Source organism: Rhinopithecus roxellana, chromosome 16 (assembly GCF_007565055.1).
Source record: "Rhinopithecus roxellana isolate Shanxi Qingling chromosome 16, ASM756505v1, whole genome shotgun sequence".
Lineage (NCBI taxonomy): Eukaryota > Metazoa > Chordata > Mammalia > Primates > Cercopithecidae > Rhinopithecus > Rhinopithecus roxellana.
The window spans coordinates 114,109,366-114,132,517 of NC_044564.1; the positions used below are offsets into that span (position 1 = coordinate 114,109,366).

A 23,152-nucleotide genomic window follows, 5' to 3' on the forward strand; every position below is an offset into this window, starting at 1 on the left:
TACATTTTGTAGAGATAGGGTCTTACTGTGTTGCCCAGGCTGTCCTCCAACTCCTGTCCTCAAGCAATCTTCCTGCCTCAACTGCCCAAAGTGCTGGAATTACAGGCGTGAGCCACTGAGTTCAGCCCACTTAGGCTTCTTTAGTGAACTAGGCAAAAGATTATACAGGCTTTCTGAGTCAGTTTTCAGTCAATGTATGATTGCAATGAAAATGATGCATGCTTGTTGAAAGATTTTAATCTAGTGAGTATTGCAGTTGGATTGTTGACTCCCTCCCCTCTCTGAATCATTGCTATGCTTAATGTAATCCTGAATGGGCAGGAGTGCCCTCTGTTCTTGTCAGATTGGGCCAGGGGGTGGTGGGGCAGGGAGACACAATGCTTTAAGTAGAAGGTTGAGCGGGCAGGTGGACAGAACAGGTGGGTAGACATTTTTCAAATCAGAGTATTCATGAGAATCCAATTGAATTTGTTCCTTCAGTATTCCTTCAGTGTTTTGTGTTTTTTGTTTGTTTTCTTGAGACAGAGTGGCGCAACCACAGCTCACTGCAGCCTCAACCTCCCAGGCTCAAGTGATCCTCCCACCTCACCCTCCCGAGTAGCGGGGACTAATGGCACGCACCACCACACAAGGCTAATTTTTTCAGTCTTTTGTAGAGACAGGGTCTCACTCTATTGCCTAGGCTAGCCTTGAACACCCAGGCTTAAGCAATCCTCCCTTGTTGGCCTGCCAAAGTGTTGGGATTACAGGAACCACCACACCCAGCCCCATTCAGTGTTTCTTGAATGCCTTCTGTGTGTTAGGCTTTGTTTGAGGTGCTGAAGACACAGTGCTAGGCAAAATTTCTACCCTCCTATAGCCTGCATTCAGGGCTTAGAGAAGGATCACAGAGCACAAAGATGCCTGGCCCTGGCACACATCTGTCCAGCCCCTAAGCAGTGTATTTGTGTAATGATCTCTCAAATCCTAAAAAATATTTAGAAATCTAATTCTGGGATTCAGGCCTCAGCAGCCAGGAAGATGTCTCTGCCAGCTACTGAGATATTAATTAGGGAAACATTAGGGTATATATGTCAGCTAACCAGATTCACAGAGGTGAATGAAAGCATCATCTCGTGAGACAGTACCATGAGAAAAGTAATGCCAGGACCGCTGATGAACCTAGTTTTAAAGGTCAGAGAAAGGGCAATGCGCCAATGACAGAAACTGAGAAGTAGCTGTAGGAATCCGAGGTAGGTCAACACTGAGAAATCTGTAAATGTAACTTACGACATGAAAAACAAAAATATCGTGTTTATAGTTGACCAAATACTTGATAAAATTCAACAGCTTTTCCAACTAAGACACGCAGAAAACATTTTTAACATAGCATAAGAAAATGTTATAGGAATAAATACCTAATACATTTATTATGATACGGCATACTGGACACTTTGCATAAAAGGAGTTAGAGGCCGGGTGCAGTGGCTCACGCCTGTAATCCCAGCACTTTGGGAGGCTGAGGCGGGTGGATCATGAGGTCATGAGATCGAGACTATCCTGGCCAACATGATGAAACCCCATCTCTACTAAAATACAAAAAATTAGTCGGGGATGGTGGTGCACGCCTGTGGTCCCAGCTACTCAGGAGGCTGAGGCGGGAAAATTGCTTGAACCCAGGAGGTGGAAATTGCAGTGAGCCGAGATCGCGCCACTGCACTCCAGCCTGAAGACAGAGCGAGACTCTGTCTCCGAAAAAAAAAAAGGAATTAGAAAACAATTTTGAAAAATAAGAATAATGAGAAGGGGTTTGCCTTCTTGAATATAAAAACGTATTCAGCTACAGTAATTTTAAATGGTGTAGTATTAATTATAAAATAGATAAGTAGATTAATGAGTCAGAATATACATTCTAGAACTATATGGGAAGAGGTAAGGACATTTTTGTGCTTTTGCAAAGGGACCATAATATACCGAACCAAAACCATGTCAATTTTTAAAATTCTTTTGCATTTCTCAGGAAAACGACCTCTCTCCTTCTTTGAATATTTTGTAGAATGAGTGGTACAGCCCTAAATTGGGAGGCTTAATCCTATTACCAGTGACCTGAAATTCAAGTCATCTTGATGTCTGTTAAGCCTATTTCAGAGTTTCTAAAATATTTCGTTTTATGAATAAAAATAGGTTACTCACATTCCCAACACTGTCACTGACTCACCATCTCTCATCTGGAACAATTATACCACTTTCAGCACTCACCATCCACATACCTAAAAATAAGAGTCAAAATGGAGGGACTATTAAAATGATATACACTGTAGCTTCAGATCTCATTCCTATGAGCAAATATTTCACAGTAATAAGAAAGACCTGTCCTCCCTTCCTGAGAGCTAGTAAAGATATAAGAATTAATTTATATATTATATAACACTTTGGGTACAGCACTTCGGGTACAAAGTGTTATATAATATTAACTTATTACCACATTTAAAATGCTAATTTAAGGTTCACCCACTCTACATAAAGAAAGTACATGCCTGCAGGTTTCGTCTTTTTCTACACCCTTCAGAAGTGTAACACCAATGCAAACCAGAAGCTTTGTAAAACATAGTAGTTTTGAAAACCAGCGGCCAGGGATGAGTTCTTGGAATTGAACCAGCCCTACAGGTTCTTCTACGTAGACATGCGAAGGATGTGTTGGAGTCAAGGGTGATTTGCAGGATTTGGGCTTCAGCATGTGAAGGGATGGTAATGCCATTTACTGAGATATTAATTTCTATATTAATTGTCTGATAACCAGATCCACAGGGGTGGAGGAGAGCCTCATCTAGTGAGACTGTGAGAAGAAAACACATGGATAAACTCTGGTTTTAAAGGTCAAAATAGAGTGTTGTGCTCTAGCAAAGGAAACCAAGAATAGCAGAATAAGGAAAGGCAGTATCATGGAAGCTAAGGGAAGAGAAGGTTTCAGGTGAGGGAGAGGACAGCTCTTATTGCTGCCGAGGAGCCAAGAGAAGAGGACTGAGGAGTGTCAATGGAATGTCTTGATATAGAGGTTATTGGTGACCTTGGCCAGGGCAGTTCCAGTGGAGTCTGGGGAGGCACATGTATTTCACTTTGTTCTCTGAAATCTGGGATCAGCCCGCCTGTAGTTTATTTACCAAGGTGAGACTGTATTTTCAAGCATCTGGGACAGATTCTTTGTTATAAGACACTGTTACTCTATTAAGCCTTGGAAAATTCCATCAGGAGAATGAGGCTATGTTAAAGGCAATTAAAAATGTTAAACATCACTCACTCTGAGACAGAATTTTCAGGTTTTCTATTTACTATACTTCTTTGAGTAGGCTGTAAAGTATGAATCATGTCAAATCACGCCCATAGATGGGAAAACCACTTTAAAATGTGATCGAATAATATTGCCAGTCATCACATGTGGAACAATTTCAGTGAGTGGAATGCCATTGCAATTCATTTTAATCCTTTTCTGATATTGTATAATAAAAACCTACTTAGTATAAATTATAGAAATTTAAAACCATGAATAATTGGGAAAGTTCTTGAGAAATTTGAGGTATTTGTAAGTATTTTAGATAGCTGCACTGAATTTTTTTTTTTTTTTTTTTTTTGAGACAGTGTCTTACTATGTTGCCTAGGCTGGTCTTGAACTCTAGGCCTCAGGCGATCTTTCTGCCTTGGCCTGGCCTGCACTGATATTTTTGAAGCTGCTTTTTTTCTTTTTCTTTTCTTGTTTTTTGAAGAGATAGGGTCTTGCTCTGACATCCAGGGTGGATTGCGCTGGTGTGATCATAGTGCACTGTAACCTCAAACCCCTAGGCTTAAGCAATCGTCCTGCCTCAGCCTCTCAAGTAACTAGGACTACAGGTTTGCGCCACTGCCTCTGGCTAATTTTTAAAATGTTTTATGGAGAAAGGGTCTCAGGCTGGTCTCAAACTCCTGGCCTCGAGTGATCCTCCTGCATTGACCTCCCAAAGTGCTGAGATGACAGGCATGAGCCACCACACCTGGCCTTGCATTTTTGATATAGTATCAGTATCAAATTATTTACTAAGATCAAGGTGTTTGTTTTGCACGACCGTAGGAATTATATTACAGATTATTTAAAAAATTAATTGTCTTGGCAAAGGTATAACTAGTTTGCATTGCATAACTATATTTCAAGTTAGAACAGTTTGTCAAAGAGCTGGTGAGCAGCATTTGTTAGGAGATGGGTAGGTGAAGTATGGTAGAAGTGGTAAGGGTAAATATTACTTTAGATCATGGCATCTATTATCCTGAGTCTATGTGGGATGCTAGAATGTTGCAGGATAGTTGCTAAGGGTGGATAACTTTTGATAGGTATCATGGAAGACTTCCAGAATCTTTCTTAGGACTTCTGGTTGTGCTTTTCATTCTGACTGGAAAAACCTTTTCTCTGTCTGTCCCCTCCCTTCTTTATCTGTGAATTCTTGCTAATTCTTCAGCTCTTAGCTTAAATACCACTTTCTCAGAGAAACTTACACTGAAAATGGAACAGGTTTTTATGGTTTTATGCTCTCTTAGCACTCAGGATACTGTCTTTGCAAAATTCTTTTTTTTTTGAGACGGAGTCTTGCTGTTGTTGCCCAGGCTGGAGTGCAGTGTCACAATCTCGGCTCACTGCAAGCTCTGCCTCCCGGGTTCACACCATTCTCCTGCCTCAGCCTCCCGAGTAGCTGGGACTACAGGCACCCGCCACCACGCCCGGCTAATTTTTTGTATTTTTAGTAGGGACGGGATTTCTCTGTGTTAGCCAGGATGGTCTCAATCTCCTGACCTCGTGATCCACCCACCTTGGCCTCCCAAAGTGCTGGGATTACAGGTGTGAGCCACCACGCCTGGCCTGTCTTTGCAAAATTCTTAATAGAATTGCAGCAAAATTATTTCTTGTATCATTAGTTCTTTGTTTCTTCCTGCCTTGTCACCATGAATTCCATGTGAGCACAGTTCATGACTGTCTTATTAATGGCAGTGTTCCCAGTGCCTAGTGGCTTACTGTCATACAATATTGAATAGAAATTCTGCTGAAAAGCCCATATGATTTATCTTAAAAGAAACTCGGACTGGATGCAGTGGCTCATGCCTATAATCACCACACTGTGAGAGGCTGAGGCGGGCAGATCACCTGAGTTCCAGAGTTTGAGACCAGCCTGGCCAACATAGTAGAACCCCGTCTCTACTAAAAATACAAAAATTAGCCGGGCATGGTGGTGGGCACCTGTATCCCCAGTTACTCAAGTGGCTGAGGCAGGAGAATAGCTTGAACCCAGGAGGTAGAGGTTGCAGTGAGCTGAGATCGTGCCATTGCACTGCAGCCTGGGTGACAGAGTGAGACTATGTCTCAAAAAAAAAAAAAAAAAAGACACTCTGGGATTGACGGATCGATGGTTCAGAGAGCTGCAGAATAGATCACATAGTTGGTCTAAGAGCCTATTTGCATGGCTCCCAGAGACAGAGATGTCTAGGTAAATGAGCCTTGTTTTATAATGTTGCTTTAAATTTAGGAGTGACTTGAGTCTAAGGAGTCAGAATGTTAAATGAGAACTTCATTTGTGCCTAAGTACGCTGTGCTGTATTGTATATGTTCACTGTCTGGGCCTCACTTCATGAGTGTATTGTGCTATATTGTGTATTATTCTCTGTAGTTGCATGGTAGACCACCAGAGTTGGGGGAAAGCCCCTAATTTCAGGTGAACAACTACGAAGTGATTATTTTTTTCACATTTTATAGATATAAATTCATTTAATTCTCATAATAACACTGTGAAGTCAGTATTGTTGTCATTTTACAGATAAGGAAACTAAGGGACACAGAGGTAAAATAACTTGCCCAAGGTCACATAGCTAGCAAGTGGCCGGAGCTAGGATTTAAACCCAGGCCATCTGGCAGTGGAGTCCAGGCTCTTCACCCCTGCACTGTCCCAGCTCACATGAGGGGGTATCTCACACACACCCAGAATAGTCTGGGGGCAGAACTTCTTAAGTTTTATGCCTATCAGTTTGGGTTGAGGGCAGGGCAGTTGAGAGTCTAGAAAGCCTAATGTGATCCTCACCTATTCTGAATATTTGGAACTTCTGCCACTGAGGCCCTTTGAAGAGACCCAGAATTTATCTGTATTGGTCAGTGGAGAATGTTGCTGATTCTCTGCTTTGCACTTGAATGGTCTGACTTCCTTCTGTATTCATTCTTCTGTAAACAAGGTTTATAGGTAATCTGAAACATACTGTTGAGATCTGTCAGAATTGATTGTATGTCTTTTCCTTCTTTTTGTTTTTGTTTTAGGGGAGGTAGAAGTTACATCAGGATTTTTTGTTGTTGTTGTTCTTTTTGTGGAGATGGAGTCTTGCTATGTCATCTAGGCTGTTCTCAAACTCCTGGGCTCAAGCAGTTCTCCCACCTTGGTCTTCCAAAGTGCTGAGATTATAGGCATGAGCCACCTAGCCTTTATGAATGTGTTGTAAATCACAGTTTAAGCTCAAACATGTAATTCCCTTTCATCTTAACTTTTTTTCTCTCTCTCTCAAAGAGAGAGAGAGAATTTAAATTGAGACAAAGTTTCATGATGTTGCCCAGGCTGGTCTTGAACTCCTGGAGTCAAGTGATCCTTCCACCTTGGCCTCCCAAAGTATTGGGATTACAGGTGTGAGCCTGTAATATTTTCTTATCTCTATAATAAAGTCTAAAGTCTTTAACATGACTTCCAAGACCTTCATGATTGGAATTGCATCAAACCTATAGATAAATTTGGGAATAACTACAAACCTAATGATTTTGATTCTTCTAGTCCCTTAATATGGTGTATCTTTCTGTTTATTTAGGTCATGTTTAATTTCTGTCACCATTGTTTTGTTTTTAGTATAGAAGTCGTGGGCATCTTTTGTAAGAATTATTCCTTGGCATATATTTTGGCACTACTATAAGTAGAATTTCATTAAATATAATTTTTAAATATTTTACTGCTAGTATGTAGGAAATAATTGAGCTTTTAATATTAATCTTGTGTCCTGTTACTTTGCTAAATTCAATTATGAGTTCTGGCAGTTGCTTTGTGAATTCTCGGTGATTTCTGCATGAATAGCCATATTATTTACATATATTATAGGATCAGTTTTACTTCTTTTGTTCCAATTTTTCTGCCTTTTCTCCTCCCTCCCCAACTATATTATTTCAGTGCTAGGACCTCTAGTACAATATTGGATAAGAGTGATACAAGTGGGCATTCTTACCTTATTCCTAATCTTAAAAGGAAGTAATTGTCTTTTACATTAAATATATTAGCTGTAGATTTTTTATAGATGCCCTTTATCGATTTGAGGAAATTCCCTACCATTATTAGTTTGCTAAGAGTTTGTTTTATCATAAATGGGTACTGAATTTTGTCAAATGGTTTTTTCTGCATCTATGGAAATGATTGTGTGGTTTTTTTCCTGTAGACTGCTACTATGTTGAATTACATTTGCTCATGTTTTGTAAAGGTTTTTTACCATCAATGCTCATGAGGAATATTGATCTATAATTATCTTTATTATATTGGCTTTGTCAGGTTTTGGTATTAAAGTTATGCTGGCATTCTCAAAACAAGTTGAGGGAAGTGCTTTCTCTTCCCCTCATATTTTTGAAAATATTTGCATAATTTTTGTGTTATTTCTTCCTTGAATGTTTGATAGAATTTACCAGTGAAACCACCTGAGCCTTCTTTTTGGAGAAGGTTTTTAGTTTTCAGTCAATTTCTTTTTTTTTTTTTTTTTTTCTGAGACGGAGTCTCACTCTATCGCCCAGGCTGGAGTGCAGTGGCCGGATCTCAGCTCACTGCAAGCTCCGCCTCCCGGGTTTACGCCATTCTCCTGCCTCAGCCTCCCGAGTAGCTGGGACTACAGGCGCCTGCCACCTCGCCCGGCTATTTTTTTTTTTTGTATGTTTTAGTAGAGACGGGGTTTCACTGTGTTAGCCAGGATGGTCTCGATCTCCTGACCTCGCGATCCACCCGTCTCGGCCTCCCAAAGTGCTGGGATTACAGGCTTGAGCCACCGCTCCCGGCCAGTCAATTTCTTTCATAGGTATGTAGTTACTTAGGTTTTCTGTTTCTTTTTATGTCATTTTTGTCATGCATCAGCAGTTGACATCTGGTGGTATTAAAACACAGCAACAACAAACTCTAAAAGGTTCAGAACCTTGTAAAGAGAGAGATTACAAGGATTTTTGGGTAGATTGTTGTAACTGAAGTCAGGCGGAAGCTAACTAGGGACTCATTTCATTGCTAATTAGTTTTGTCATTTTTTGAAAAAGTGACATAATCCTTTCCTACCTTTTTTTTCTGTAAAGAAATTTTTCTCTGATTTGATATTTAATGTGCTTCTGAGTTTGGCTTTCATAATGTACATGCTAATACATAGAATGTCTACTTGCCTAAGTTCATAGCTTTGCTAATGTGTATTATACTTAATCTAAACTCTGCCAGCTAGAACTCCGTGAATTTCAGGGTTTTTAGGTTTTTGTTTTTGTAGAAACAGGGTCTTACTGTCTTGCCTAGGCTGGTCTCAAACCCCTGGGCTCAAATGATCCTCTGCCTTGGCCTCCCAAAGTGCTAGGATTGATTACAGGCATGAGCCACTGCACCTGGCCTGAATTTCAGTTTTTAATCAGGTGTCACTTGATAACGCTGTAAGTGTCTTATCCAAACATTGCCCATGTCAGATATGGGAAAATGCCACCTGAAGTTATTTTTTAATTCTTGAAAATGTAGAAGCAGCATTGTTTTTCAGCATAGAGGTTATCATTGACTACTGATGGGAATCAGTAGATTTTAAAAACTTTATTCTCAGAATTTTGAAAATACCTTGGTTTTCTTGTTGTTGATTTCAATTTGTATGAAACTTACAATATATTGAAGTATAGTGATAACTATTCTTTTGACTCAATATATTTAGTTGCCTTATTATATCAGCTAATTATGCTCTCAAAACTACTAGTCAACATGGTTGCCAGGTTGAAATATATTAATAGTAATTCTGGAAAAATATTTTCATTTTATGGTACTCAAAGTTTAAGAGCCTCTCCATGAGATTGGCAATGGATTTAAGAATGTAATAAAAGCAACTTAATGTTTACTATCTTTTGATCTTTTTTTTTTTTTTTTTTTTTGACAGAGTCTTGCTCTGTCGCCCAGGCTGGAGTGCAATGGCGCGATCTTGGCTCACTGCAAGCTCTGCCTCCTGGGTTCACTCTGTTCACCTGCCTCAGCCTCCCAAGTAGCTAAGACTACAGGTGCCCGCCACCACGCCTGGCTAATTTTTTGTATATTTAGTAGGGGTGGGTTTCACCGTGTTAGCCAGGGTGGTCTCAATCTCCTGACCTCGTAATCTGCCTGTCTCAGCCTCCCAAAGTGCTGGGATTACAGGCGTGAGCCACGCTCCCGGCCTACCTTTTGATTCTTAAAGGTTAGTGAATATTAATAAAATTAAATGTATAATCTTTAATAAAATTTATAATTTTATCCACTTTGTCTTTTATTTTCACTTTAGCATTTTATTATTATAGCTATGAGGGCCTTCAGCCAAGGTACTATCGTATAGTAGCTTCTACCTGGTTAATAGGTTCTTTAAGAGTTCTACGTGCCTTTACAATTTGGTGCCTTGATTCTGCCACTTTTTTACATTTTTAGACTGTTCCAACATCTTCATTCAAATATTGTGCCATAAATTGCATGCCTGTAGTCCCAGCTACTGGGGAGGCTAAGGCAGGATAATTGCTTGAGCCTGGGTGTTCAAGAACACAGTGAACTGCATTTCAGCCTGGGCAGCGGAGTGAGACCCTGCCTCAAAAAAATATTGTGCCGTAATGTATATGATTTTCTATGGACATGTAGTATTTATTTCAACTCCTTTTCTTTTCTCATTGCCCTACGACACTTAAAAGTAGTATATTACTGGCCAGGCGCGGTGGCTCAAGCCTGTAATCCCAGCACTTTGGGAGGCCGAGATGGGCGGATCACAAGGTCAGGAGATCAAGACCATCCTGGCTAACACGGTGAAACCCCGTCTCTACTAAAAAATACAAAAAGAAACCTAGCCGGGCGAGGTGGCGGGCGCCTGTAGTCCCAGCTACTCCGGAGGCTGAGGCAGGAGAATAACGTGAACCTGGGAGGCGGAGCTTGCAGTGAGCTGAGATCCGGCCACTGTACTCCAGCCTGGGCAACAGAGCAAGACTCCGTCTCAAAAAAAACAAAACAAACAAACAAACAAACAAAAAAGTAGTATATTACTCCACCGTCACATTATGTTATTTTTATGATGTCAAATCAGGATGCCTTTTGTTTTAAAATTATTAGTGCAAAAGATAAATGTTTTATTTATATGTGCTAAGATGAATACAGCATGAACAGGTTTTCTAACAAATTGGAAGTTGAGTGATGTCACTTAAGGTGGGCCCTAATGTGAGGCAAAGGGGTGTTGAAATTACATGGCAGTACATGACTATATGGTTATTTAGATGATTAATAATATGCTTGTATTAATTATTTTTTATTACAATAAAAATGAAAAGTGGTAAAAATATTATGACGTAGAATTAAGGACCTTCCAAGAATTTATTTTTGGAGTCTAATCTGAGTAACAATTGTACCAGAGTATGGTGCAGAGTAAATGAAGGATTATACTCTAAGGTATCAAAAATCAGGGAGGAGTGTATTATTTTTCATGTATTAATTAGTAATTGAGTTCAGCTATATGTAACAAACAATCCCCCAGCTCCATAAGACAGGGTGAAACAAAACAAAAAAACAAAAACCAGAGAAAACTCGAACAACAGTGACTTAAACAAGACCAGGAGTACATCTTTCCCTTATGAATAATAAGGGTCCCTGAAGCAGGCAGTTCAGAGCTGATGTTGTGGCTCAATGGTGTCACCAGGGAATGAAGCTCTTGATGTTCTCTGCCATTCTTAAGTTCTTCTTTATGCTCCCAGGAGGCCTCTGTAGCTCCGGTCATCCTATCTTTTTCCACTTGGAAAGAAAGGGAAAGAACTAAGGGGAAAAGGTAAAAACCAGACAAATCTGTGTTTCAAGGGCTTTCCCAAAACCCCACCCAGTGACTTCCATATAGGAGCTGATCATAATCCGGAAGGAAACAACTATGAGCACCATAATCCTGAATAAAAATCCCTAAAGTCTAAAATCCTGAAAATCAGTCCTGAAAGATCAAAATCCCAAAAATGCAGTTCTGGAAAAAATTTAAAAGATACTTATTTTACATTTTTAAAAAGGGACTTATTTGAGAAACATAAAAACACGGCAGAACACTTCATAGGTCACTTTATAAAATAAGATAGGCAATATTAGCATACAAATTTTTATAAACAGAAACACGCAGGTATACTAATGACAGTTGCATGGGTCTAACAGTTATGAGCAGATGAACCATGTTCATGAAGGAGTAGCTTTTACAACTGAGGTCATCTGAAATACTGTGACGGACAACCTAAGTCTTTTGATGAGATCCATCAAAACTGTGATGGGTCACCACTGCATATGCAGTTACCTAAAGAGAAAATTCTTGAGAAATTTTATTTTTCACAATGCAGATGTATGAAAGGACATCTCTTCATTTATTGAGGACATTTCAGTGCTTTTATGTACACGCACGATGCTTATACACAAAGTCAACATTGTGGTAATGTACCTTTTTGGAGTCAAATTTGCAAAAAGTACATAAAATAAATTAGAACTCTGTGAGTCTTCCCAATGTTCATACCTCCAGTTTTGGAAATGGTAAGATTAAATACATAGCATAGCACGTTGTAAGAGAAATAATGCTTGACCCAGCATGGTGGCTCAAGCCTGAAATCCCAGCACTTTGGGAGGCTGAGGTAGATCGCTTGAACTCAGGAGTCCAAGACCAGCCTCGGCAACATGGCAAAACCCCATCTCTACAAACAAAAAATTTAATACAAAAATTAGCCAGGCATGGTGGTGCGCACCTGTGGTCCCAGCTACTAGGGAGGCTGAGGTGGGAGGGTTACTGGAGCCTGGGGGGCAGAGGTTACAGTGAGCTGTGATCTCACCACTGCATTCCAGCCTGGGCAGCAGAGCAAGACCCTGTCTCAAAAGAAAAAAAAGAAAAAAAAAATAGGGCTGCCGATTTAAGAGTAGGAAAACTAGAAAAAAAAAAAAAAATTGACATATGAAAATGTGTGTTACAGGGATATATTATGGCAGTTGCATGGAGGTAGTTTGTAAGAACTGGCCGACTTTCATGATTATTAACTATATTTTGAAGTCTTGCATCTTGACAGATAGCTGCTTTTTTTCTTTTAGGACATGGCTGTCATTGGAGAATACATTCATGTTCCTTCTACATGTGGTACTGTTCTTTTTGAAATTCTTGTATGATTCCATATACAACAACATGAGCATTGCCTATTAAATTTCCCCGTTTTCTGTGCCATGCTTCTGTATTGTGGGTAGGTGGAAATCCATTCTACGTGTACTCCATACACAGACCACAAATTTGGCGGAAGCAATACTGGTGATGGAACAGCAACACCATTGCATTAAGTGTCTTCTTATCCTATTGTGCACATAATTATTTTTGAACTAGCTGGTACTTTGCTGGCTTCTTCGGGCAATATGGCTTTAATTCATTAAAAGCTTCTGGAATGTCATCTGCTGAAAGGAATGCCAGTGCAGGCAAACGAAGCTTTTAACTGAAGTTTGTATCGTTGCCATATCATTGTAGCCAATCCGCTCATCTGAATTTCCTGCCAAATGCATTAGGCTGAATGGGAAACACAAACTATTGGTAACACTTTTAAATTCACTTTTAGAATTTTTTTTTTTTTTTTTTTTTTTTTTTTTTTTTGAGACAAGTTTCACTCTAGTCGCCCAGGCTGGTGTACAGTGGCATGATCTTGGCTCACTGCAACCTCCGCCTCCCAAGTAGCTGAGATCACAGTCGTGCCCCTCCATGCCTGGCTAATTTTGTTTTGTATTTTTAGTAGAAACGAGGTTTCACCACGTTGGCTGTTGGCTGGGCTGGTCTCAAATCCCTGACCTCAAGTGATCCGCCCACTTCGGCCCCTCAAAGTGCTGGGACTGCAGGCGTGAGCCACTGCACCTGGCCCAAATAAGCATTTATTAAGTGCTTTACTTTTTCTTGTCATTAATATATAATTGAGTGGATAAGTTCTAGAATTTTCAGATCTAACAGGGACATGAATTGTATATGGCTGATAAACAGTGGGAACGATTTTGAAAGTGCAATTTCTTAGCTAAAGTGAAGCATGTACTAGTTCTTCTATGTTAGATTTAGTGGTAAATATAAGAAACCTATATTCTTTGACAGTCAAATCACTGGTCAAGATTAGTTCACCATTTAAAGTTTTTTGTTTGTTTGTTTAACACTGAGGAACCTCAGTATCAACAAGTATCTTTGGTTCAGAAGGTCACTGAGCTTGTTGAATTCTTTTTATTCTCTGCTGAAGGGTGTTTTTGAATGGAAGCATGGTGCTATACGTGAAGGGGCAGAAGTCTTACACTATTGAATAATTTGACCGGGAAATTTCTTGTACTTTTGGCCTGTGTTTTCACTTCTGTGATCTTTGAAACACTTGCTGCACTTGTATTTGGAGAGTGGTTGTGGTCTACAAATTTTGTAAGTATATACTATCCATCTGAAGGTACTTATCGCTTGGCTGCTGCAGTTAAGCAATTTTCTGCTTGTGCAGCACCAATAATAATTAGCATTTAAACTTTTATCTTTCACCATTTAGTAACCTTGTATATTTAACTTATCACAGCCCTTTTGCAAGGGAACATTTTGTAGTCTCTTCTGTTGTGTTGTAAGGAATTCAGTAAGAAGGAATGATACTTGGCTTTGCCAGTACCAAATCTGTATTAGTCAAGATTCTCCAGAGAGACAGAACTAATAGAATATGCATATATACCTGAGAGGGGATTTATTAGGGGAACTGGCTCATGCAATTATGTAGCTGAAAAGTCTTACAACAGGCTGTCTGCTAGCTGGAGACCCTGGGATGCTGGTATAGTGGTTCAGTCCAAATCCAAAGGCCTCAGAACCAGGGAAGCTGATGATGTGACTCTCAGCCTGAGGCTGAAAGGCCGGGACCTGGCAACTGCTGGCATAAGTCCCAGAGTCCAAAGACTGGAGGCCTCTAGTTCTGATGTCCAAGGCAGCGAAAGAGAAGCCTGTGCTAGTTCCGAGAGAGAGAACAATTCACCTTCTGTATTTGTTCTCTCTGGGGCCCCAGCTGATTAGATGGTGCCCGCCAACATTCAGGCGAGATCTTCACATAATCCACTCAGACTCACACACTAATCTCTCCTGGAAACACCCTTACAGACACATGCCCAAATAATGCTTTACTAGGTTTCTAAGTCTTCCTTAATCCAGTCAAATTGACACCTAAATTTAAGTCTACAAGTTCACCCCATGTCAGTTTATCACTCATATGCATTTCCCTAAACCATACTTAATTTCCAAATAAAGACAATAACAAGGTAGTAGTTCCACCTAACATGATGATTGTGATTTTGGGGATGTTAGACTTTAGGATTTTGATCTTTCGGGATTTCAACATTTGGCATTCAGAATTTTGTCTTCCAGGATTATGATCCAGATCCCTTCCATTTACATGTCCTTGACCATGACTGTGTCATAGAGCCATCCTTGCTCCAGGAGAAGCTGGGAAAAATACTTTAGTGAGCACACTGCTGCCTCAACAAATTTGGACTCTCTGTGAGGACTAAGAGAGAACGGACACTGGGTAGACAAATTAGTAGTCTCTGCCACACCAATTAAATATTAATAGCTATGTTAAGTTCAAAACAGACTGGGGTGCAGTAACTCATGCCTGTAATCCCTGAGCTTTGGGAGGCTGAGACAGGAGAATTGCTTGAGCCCAGTTCAAGACCAGCTTGGGCTACCTAGGGACACCCCGTCCCTACCAAAAAAAAAAAAAAAAAAAAGTTCAGAACAAACCAGTCTATGTCCTTTTTTTTTTTTTTTTTTTTTTTACATTTCTACTTTAACCAAAGTTATAGGAAAGAAACATAAATAAGTCTAAATTTCTAGAGTATGAAGGAAATGTAAGATCATGTAGTCCTGGCATTTTAGGCTTAGAGATAATTAGTGCCTTGTCTGAGACCGCAGGGAGCAGTTCCAGGCTTGGGATTTCATGTCCCTGAGTCCCATGCCAGTCACTGTTCTTTCCGTTTACTTGGCTGCTTCATGAACTCTGGGTGCTCATCTGTCACTCTTCTGCATATACAAGGTGGCTGGGTTTTGGTTACACTATCTGGGAGAAAATCGTCTAATCCCTTGAATGATTATAATAAAAGTGATCCAAGGAAAATTTATGTGTCTTACTTGAGAGTCTTATACGTTCACTTTGTAAGTGTTGATGGTGCTGGCAGTATGTAAACATTCATTCATTCTTCATTCATTTATTCGACAACAACTGCATACTAGACAATAGGTTATAATGTCCCAAGAACCTTATGAATTTCCATATCCCCAAGTAAGTCCTCACTGAGTGAATAATTAAGTCATAGTTTCTGCCTTCAGGAAATTCTTAGGTCTGAGAGACAGACAAGCAAATCAATGATAATAGTACAGCAAAGGCAAATCCCTTGAGATGATACAGGCATGGGTGAAGGGAAACTAAATAAATCTCTGATGCAGAAAGGGGGTCTGGAAAGATGCCAGTAGGAGGTAGCCCCAGGTTCAGTTTTGAAGGGGCTGGCCAGGTGAGGAAAGAGAAGGGCAGCGTATCAAGCAGAAGAATGAGTTTCTCACCAGTAGGGAGTTTAGAGAAGAGGGGACCACAAGAAGTATGGGAAGAGGCCATGGTCATAGGAAATGAGGCTTGAGAGGTGGCCATGGCCACATCAACAGAGACCTTAATAGTATGTTAAAGGATTTGAACCTACCTAACCTCCCTGACAGGGTGCCATGGAGTCAGGTCAGGGAATGGCTCAGGTGTCTGTCCACTTTTGTGTAACCACCTGACATTGGTTAGACCATGGTGCCTGAGTGCAGTGACCTCTTGTCACCCACAGCTGCAGATAGCCAGGGCCAATAAAATCACACTAAAGATTCCTGTGCCTCCCTGCCCAGTGCTCCCAGGACCCACCTCTTGGCAGAGCCTTACTAACCTTTACAGCCCCTTGCAGACTCCACATGTCACCTTTCAGTTTCCTACCCATCATGTTGTCCTCACTCTTCAGGGACTCCTAATAAGGGCTTCTTTTTGTCTCCTGCCTAATAAGGAATGGTTTGCTTCTATTTGATGGTTGATTATGCTTGGCTTTACAGGACCCTCAGATGGTGGAAAACACCAGACATACTTTGTAACCTCTAACGGTGGGAAGAAAGGCAATATTTCAGGAATTGTAGACAGCCAGGAGACAGGAAGCCTGATCCTAAGAGTGATTAGAGCAGGGCCTCCCGCCTCCCCATCCTTGCTTCTTCAGTCTGCAGCCTGCTCCTCCAGCAGGTCTTCTCCCGGTCTGTTCTCCCTTCTCTGCTGAATACTTTTCTTTCCCATTTCTCAAATCGAGCTCCTGATCCTCTCCTTGGACTCCTAGTTGCGTTATCTCCTGGTGCCCAGCAGAGGACTGGCGTCCTTTCTCTGACCTCCATCCTAAGATGGATCCAAACCTCCTTTGTTGGCTCTGCCTCTAGTAGCAGAATTTCTGACGTCAAAGGGTGTCATTGGAGCTGCATCCTCTTGGTTAATGCAAGTAATAGACAGAATTTTATTATTGAGGGACCATCTGAACCTCTCTGTCGGTGACTTTGGAAGTAAAATGTACCATGGAAAAGCTCATCTCTTTATTGCTTGTTTCTTTTTCTTTCTCTCCTTTTTTTCCCCCCTTAGGCAGGAATTATTACAACAATAAAGAAAACTAACAAAATTTTTCTCCAAATCCCACAACCATAAGTCATCAGCTGTTTTTACTTTTCCTGGTATTCTCTTCCAGTCCCTGCTCATCTACAGCGACATTAACTAGATTCAGTTTTGAAGTGCATTTCTTTTTTATGCCAAATGGTCGTATTTGGAACAGACTGAAGTAATCGAGCTATAGGAATATCTTGGGTAATAATGGCTTCTTCTTTTGATTATTTCCCTTTAGGAGTGACACTGCTGATCCTGTAACATGGAGGATTGTCTTCATACCTCATCTGAGAATCTGTCCAAATTGGTCAGCTGGGCCCACAGCCATGGGACTATTTGCAGCCTCATTCCAAACCTGAAACACTTGCTTTCTGAAGGTTCCCATGGGAACCTGACAGCAATGTGGGGCTGTAGTGCTGGCCATGCTTATCACTGGCCGCTAACAGCTACTTGCAGAGCTGGGTCCCAAGAGAGGGTCTGTTTCCAGGATAACAGAAGTTTTAACTCTGATAGTCCCAGTATAATCGGGGTGCCCTCTGAGACACAGACTAGCCCTGTTGAAAGGTACCCTGGGAGACCAGTGAAAACAAAGCTAGACTGTAACCGGACCAGAGACTCTTGTGACTTCTCCTATTGTAGTGAGCCCTCTGAACTGGATGAAACTGTTGAAGAATATGAAGATGAGAACACCCTGTTTGACATGGTTTGTGAGTCTTCTGTTACAGATGAGGATAGTGACTTTGAACCCCAAACCCAAAGGCCTCAAAGCGTTGCTCGCAAAAGACCTGGGGTAGTCCCATCTTCCCTCCATTCAAGCTCCCAGGTGCAGATGGTTGACGAATGCAGCAATGATGTCATCATCAAGAAAATCAAACAAGAAATCCCTGAAGATTATTACATTGTGGCAAATGCAGAACTGACAGGAGGAGTGGATGGACCAGCCCTGTCCTTGACGCAGATGGCAAAACCCAAGCCTCAGACTCACGCTGGTCCCTCCTGTGTAGGGTCTGCTAAACTGATTCCCCATGTCACATCCGCCATCAGCATGGAGCTAGACCCACACGGTATGTCTGCATCCCCCTCTGTGATCTCCAGACCAGTTGTCCAGAAGACTGCTAGGGTATCTCTGGCTTCACCAAACAGAGGCCCCCCTGGTGGTACCCATGGCACCAACCAACAGGTGGCCATGCAGATGCCTGTGAGCACATCCCATCCTAACAAACAGATCAGTATCCCCTTGTCTGCCCTGCAGCTGCCTGGACAGGATGAACAAGTTGCCTCTGAAGAGTTCCTGTCCCATCTGCCCAGCCAGGTCTCCTCCTGTGAGGTAGCCCTTTCTCCCTCAGTTAACACAGAGCCAGAAGTGAGCTCCAGTCAGCAGCAGCCCCCAGTCGCTCCAGCCATAACCACTGAGGCCACAGCACAGTGCATACCAGGTATGGCATATGAGGCGACAGCGAGTCCCTCATCCACGCACGCCAGAATTCTGCGCCGTCAGCACTTCTAAAACCATTCACTCAGTTTGCTAGAATTCACTCCTTTGTTAGTCATGGAAAGATAGAAACAATGACTGTTATGTCCAGGTGATACTATAAAGGAAATTCGTAAGAATTAAGGCCATAACCAGTTGACGTACCTTAGGGCTGAGAGGACAGCTGTAAGATTGTTCTGTTGATACTGTAGCGTTAGATTTAAGGTTGATACCTGTCAGCTGAATTTTTATATAGTAAAGTTATTTTTGAAAGTTTTAAAAATACGTTTTTCTATCAGTAGCAAGGTGTTTAGTTGTTGTTTGAAGCCAAAATGATGTTGAGTAAGGCATATCTTGACAATAGACCTAATGCTTTTCCATTATTATTTATTTGACTGAGCCAACTTGACATTGCTATTCATTTTAGTTGGTGTGGTAGTTCGTAAGTTTTTTAAAAAGCGATAGACATTTCTAAAAGAGGTATTTGATCTTTTCTCTTAAAATTTAAAAGAATACGGAAACTTGGATTTCTGGAATCTGTGAGCCTAACTGGAATGGATTGAGAGGAGAGTGAAATAATTGTACGAGGCCCTTGCACCTGTAATTCTAATGTTCTAATGTTCTTTAATTCTGACATTCAATATTTATTTAATCTGGGCCATTAGTATATAAAGGGGTTGGGTCTCATGCTTTTGGCTTCATGACTCAAATCTAGTAGGTTAGAATAGAAACGTGGACAAGGACAAACAAACGTGCAGAAATCTGTGGCATGTTTTAGTTTATTTCAGCCCGTCTCACAAACGTCGTGTATTTTGGGAAATGCTTCCTAGAAGCCTGAGGCACCTGTGCCTTTATCCTGAAACTTCCTTGGATTAAGTTGCTTTACAAACTTTTTCTCCGATTTTAGTATCAACCTTAAGATTCCCAAAGAAGACCTTCAGTTTATGATTTTTGTGAAGACATAGTCATGGTGTTATTAAGAAGATATTCACTGAAAATATTTCTGTCCTGATTGAAGATCATGCTTTTCAGTTTATTCACTTTTCTCTTTTTTAGATAATAGTTTTATTGAGATATCGTTCACATATCATAAAATTCACTCTTTTAAAGTGTACAATTCAGTGGGTTTTGGTGTATTCATAGCATTGTTACAACCATCACCATTATCTAATTTCAGAATATTTTCATCACCCCAAAAAGAAACCCCATACCCTTTAACAGTCACTTTTTCCCTCCTCCTAGTTCCTGGCAACCACTAATCTACTTTCTGTCTATGGATTTTCCTCTTCTATATGTTTCATATATGTGGAATCATATATTATGTGGTCTTTTGTGACCGCCCTCTTACACTTAGCATAATGTTTTCAAGGTTAATCCATGTTGTAGCATTTCTTTCCTTTTTATTGCCAAATAATATTTTATTGTATGACTAGACCATATTTTATTTTTTCTTTCATCAGTTGATGGACATTTGGGTTGTGTTCATCCTTTGGCTGTTATGAATAATGCTGCTGTGAACATTCGTAAACAGGTTTTTGTGTGAGTGTGTATATTTATCTTGCTTGGGTAACTACCTAGGAGTGGAATTGCTGGATCCTGTGATAACTTTATATTTAACTTTTTGAGGAGCTGCCAAAGTGTTTTCCCAAGCAGCTTCATCATTGTACAGCCTCACTAGTAATCTATAAAGGTTCTTATTGCTCCACATTGTCACCAACACTTGTTATTTTTCATGTTTAAAAAAATAATAAATATCCTATTGGGTGTGTGAAGTAGTATCTTATTGGGGTTTTGATTTGCATTACCCTAGTGACTAATGGTATTGAAATTTTTTTTCATGTGCTTGTTGGCCATTTGTGTATTTTCTTTTGAGAAATATCTACTCAAATCTTTTGCCCATTTTAAAATTGCCTTCCTATTGGTGAGTTTTTGGAGTTCTTTATGTATTCTGAATATGAGATCCTTATCAGGTGTATAATTTGCAAATATTTTCTCCTATCCCATGGATAAGTCCTTTTCTTTCTTTCTTTTAGAAAATATTTTAATGAATTATACTTTGATCATTGAATAGCAGTGTGGTCCTTGGCTAATCTCATCATGAGAGAAAATGTTATCGTTATTAGGCTGGTGAAAGTCTTTGTTCTAGGAAATCTGACTCTTAATATATGTAGGATATAAGTAGTACCTTTTCACTTAAATTGTTATGAAGCTGGTTCTAGTTTATTTATTTGTTTGAGCCCTCCTGACTTTTTTAAAATTATTATTTTAATAGGGTGGAATTCAGAAATGTATTTTGCCAAGTGATCCAGTGTGCCCAGTTTGGTGAGAGTATTAGTTGTGTTGCACACCTTTTCACTAACTCATTCCTGCAAAGCAAGATGCAAGACTTTTCTGCATCTGCCTCATGGATAGTAAATGAGGCACTGAGGCGCTTTGCTAAACCATATATGAATATATTACTGTCTCATTATTTTGGGAAAGAAATTCAGCCTATTTGAAAAAAAATACTAATCCATTTATTATTGCATATATTACATTCTCTTAGATTTTTTTCTTCCCTCATGGAAATTGCACTTCTTATATTAGCTGTAAAAAGCAGGCATGCCCAAGGAGAGCACATAATATGTACAGTCATAAATTGTGATTTGGCTTTACTCTCAGAGGAGGATTAGTTTGACTTGGAGGTGAACCTTTAAGAAAAACAGTATGAAGACTGGTTATGACGATTTTCCAAGGATGGTCCTCATGTTTTGATCCATTGTTCTGAGGAAGGATATCCTATTGCTAAGATGTCATTAACTTTAGAGAAATACTATTTGAACTGGAAACAGCAGTGGGACAAATAAAACTCAGACTCACATTTTTCTTTTGAGTGAACTGTATAAAGTTAACATAAAATTTACTTTTTACTCTAGTACCTAATTAGATTCTGTGTTCTAAAGTTTTATTTATGTATTTGTGTTTGCATGTTTATTTATAGTAGGTAATCTTCTTTCTAAACATAGATTTTTAAAAATTTAGAATCTAGCATACCCAGATTTATGTGAATGACTTTGTTACAAATGGACCTTACATAGTTAATATGTAAAGCGTACTTGGGACTAAGCAAAGAAGACAGGTTCTGAAAGCTAAGTCAGGCTCTTTTAAAATGGATGCTCTGTACTGGGTCTTTATCAAATCATTGCAGAAATACTGCATATCTTTAGATAATATTTTTAAAATATATAATTTGACAAATCACTATTGAGTCAGCCAGAAACAAAGAGAAGTTGTTCCATTTTGTTCGGTTTTACTGTTGCCATTTAAATTTGATTCTCATAGTGGAAAATCATCCCTACTTCTGTTCAGAGCTGAACTCATAAAATTATAAAATGTTAATCAAGGTATAGATAAAATCATTAATTTTCATGTCAGTCCTGCCATACTGCTCAATCCAAATCTTAGCAAACAATGAGTAAAGAGGGCATCTATTATTAGAAGAATTATTGACTACCTACTAGTAGCTTGGATTCCATTAATTTTTGAGGTTTTATGTAAATTTGGGGCATTTGTCATAATGACATTTAAATCTCGATTGCATCATGAGTTAGGGTTTTATGTGTATATTATATTTCTTCAATATACTCAAACACACATAGCTTCTTTTATGATTTTGTGCAAGGATCCCTTTTATTAATCAGCTCTTTTCCGAGAAGTTCTGTGGTATAAGCAATCGATTTTTGCATATCAAATTTGTATGTATATATATTTTTTCTTTTAAAAAATATATATTTATCTTTTTCTATAGCTTCATATGGATTCTGCGTATATTAGAAATAGTAACTCATAATCTGTCATGTATATTGGAAATACATTTCCCAAGTAACTCAGTCTCTCATGTGTATTGGAACTACATTTTCCACTTTACCATTAGCTTTTAATTTTGTTGATGACCTTTTTTGAGGTATGAATTTTCTTAATTTTTATGAAGGCGATTATTTCAGCATCTATCAGTCAATCAATCTTTTCTGTCTTTGGTATTTTGCTTAGGAAGTCCTTTCCATACATTGGGATCACATAAATATTTCTGTGTATTTCCCTCTTGTTCTTTTATGGTTTTCTTTCTCTCTCCTCTCCTCTCCCTTTCTTTTTTTAACATTTGACTTTACAATTAGAATACGTTTTGGGGTAGAACCTCATGTTACTATTTTTGCAGATAGATGTCTCAGCTTCATTTGTTGAATAATTCTCATTCTCCACTGAATTGATTCATATACCACATTTTTGTTTATTATTGGGTCTCTTTATTTTCAGTTCTGTTTTTATTGATCTCTTTATTTTTTTCTTCTAATTTTTACTGTTTGAGTATTTATTTGTATAAATTTATGATGATTGTATTTTATACAAAAAATACATTCAGAAAGAGAAATGTAGTCTAAATCACTTAATATGCTTTTTGAAAAATTACTCATGTAAAATTGAGTTCAGTGAGCTTTTAAAAATTGATTAAGGTATATATTACTGCCAGTTATTTGGTCTGTGTTGACACAATAGATAATGGTTTCTCTTGTCAGAAGCAGAAAATCTGAGTTAAGATCAGTTAAAGGAGAGAATTAACTGCCTTATAGCCCAAGGACAGATTTTCAAACCAACTTGCACCCGGGCTCAGACAGTATCAAAAATTTCCCTCTTGCCATTTGCCACCTTGCCTTCCTCAATATTAGATTCACCCGTTATACCTGATCCCTGCATGGACCCAAGATGGTTGTACT

General features: G+C 39.5%; 1 protein-coding gene across 3 annotated transcripts in view; it reads left to right on the top strand.

Annotated features, from left to right (window-relative positions):
• The window catches only part of KIAA1958 (KIAA1958 ortholog), a 170,628-nt gene that overhangs the window by 68,831 nt on the left and 78,645 nt on the right, over nucleotides 1-23,152 (top strand). For all 3 annotated transcript variants that reach the window (XM_030919208.1, XM_030919209.1, XM_030919207.1), the window contains exon 2: nucleotides 17,169-18,366. In XM_030919208.1, the coding sequence (XP_030775068.1) occupies nucleotides 17,193-18,366 (1,174 nt within the window). In that variant the 5' untranslated portion in view covers nucleotides 17,169-17,192. The remainder of the gene's footprint in view (nucleotides 1-17,168; nucleotides 18,367-23,152) is intronic.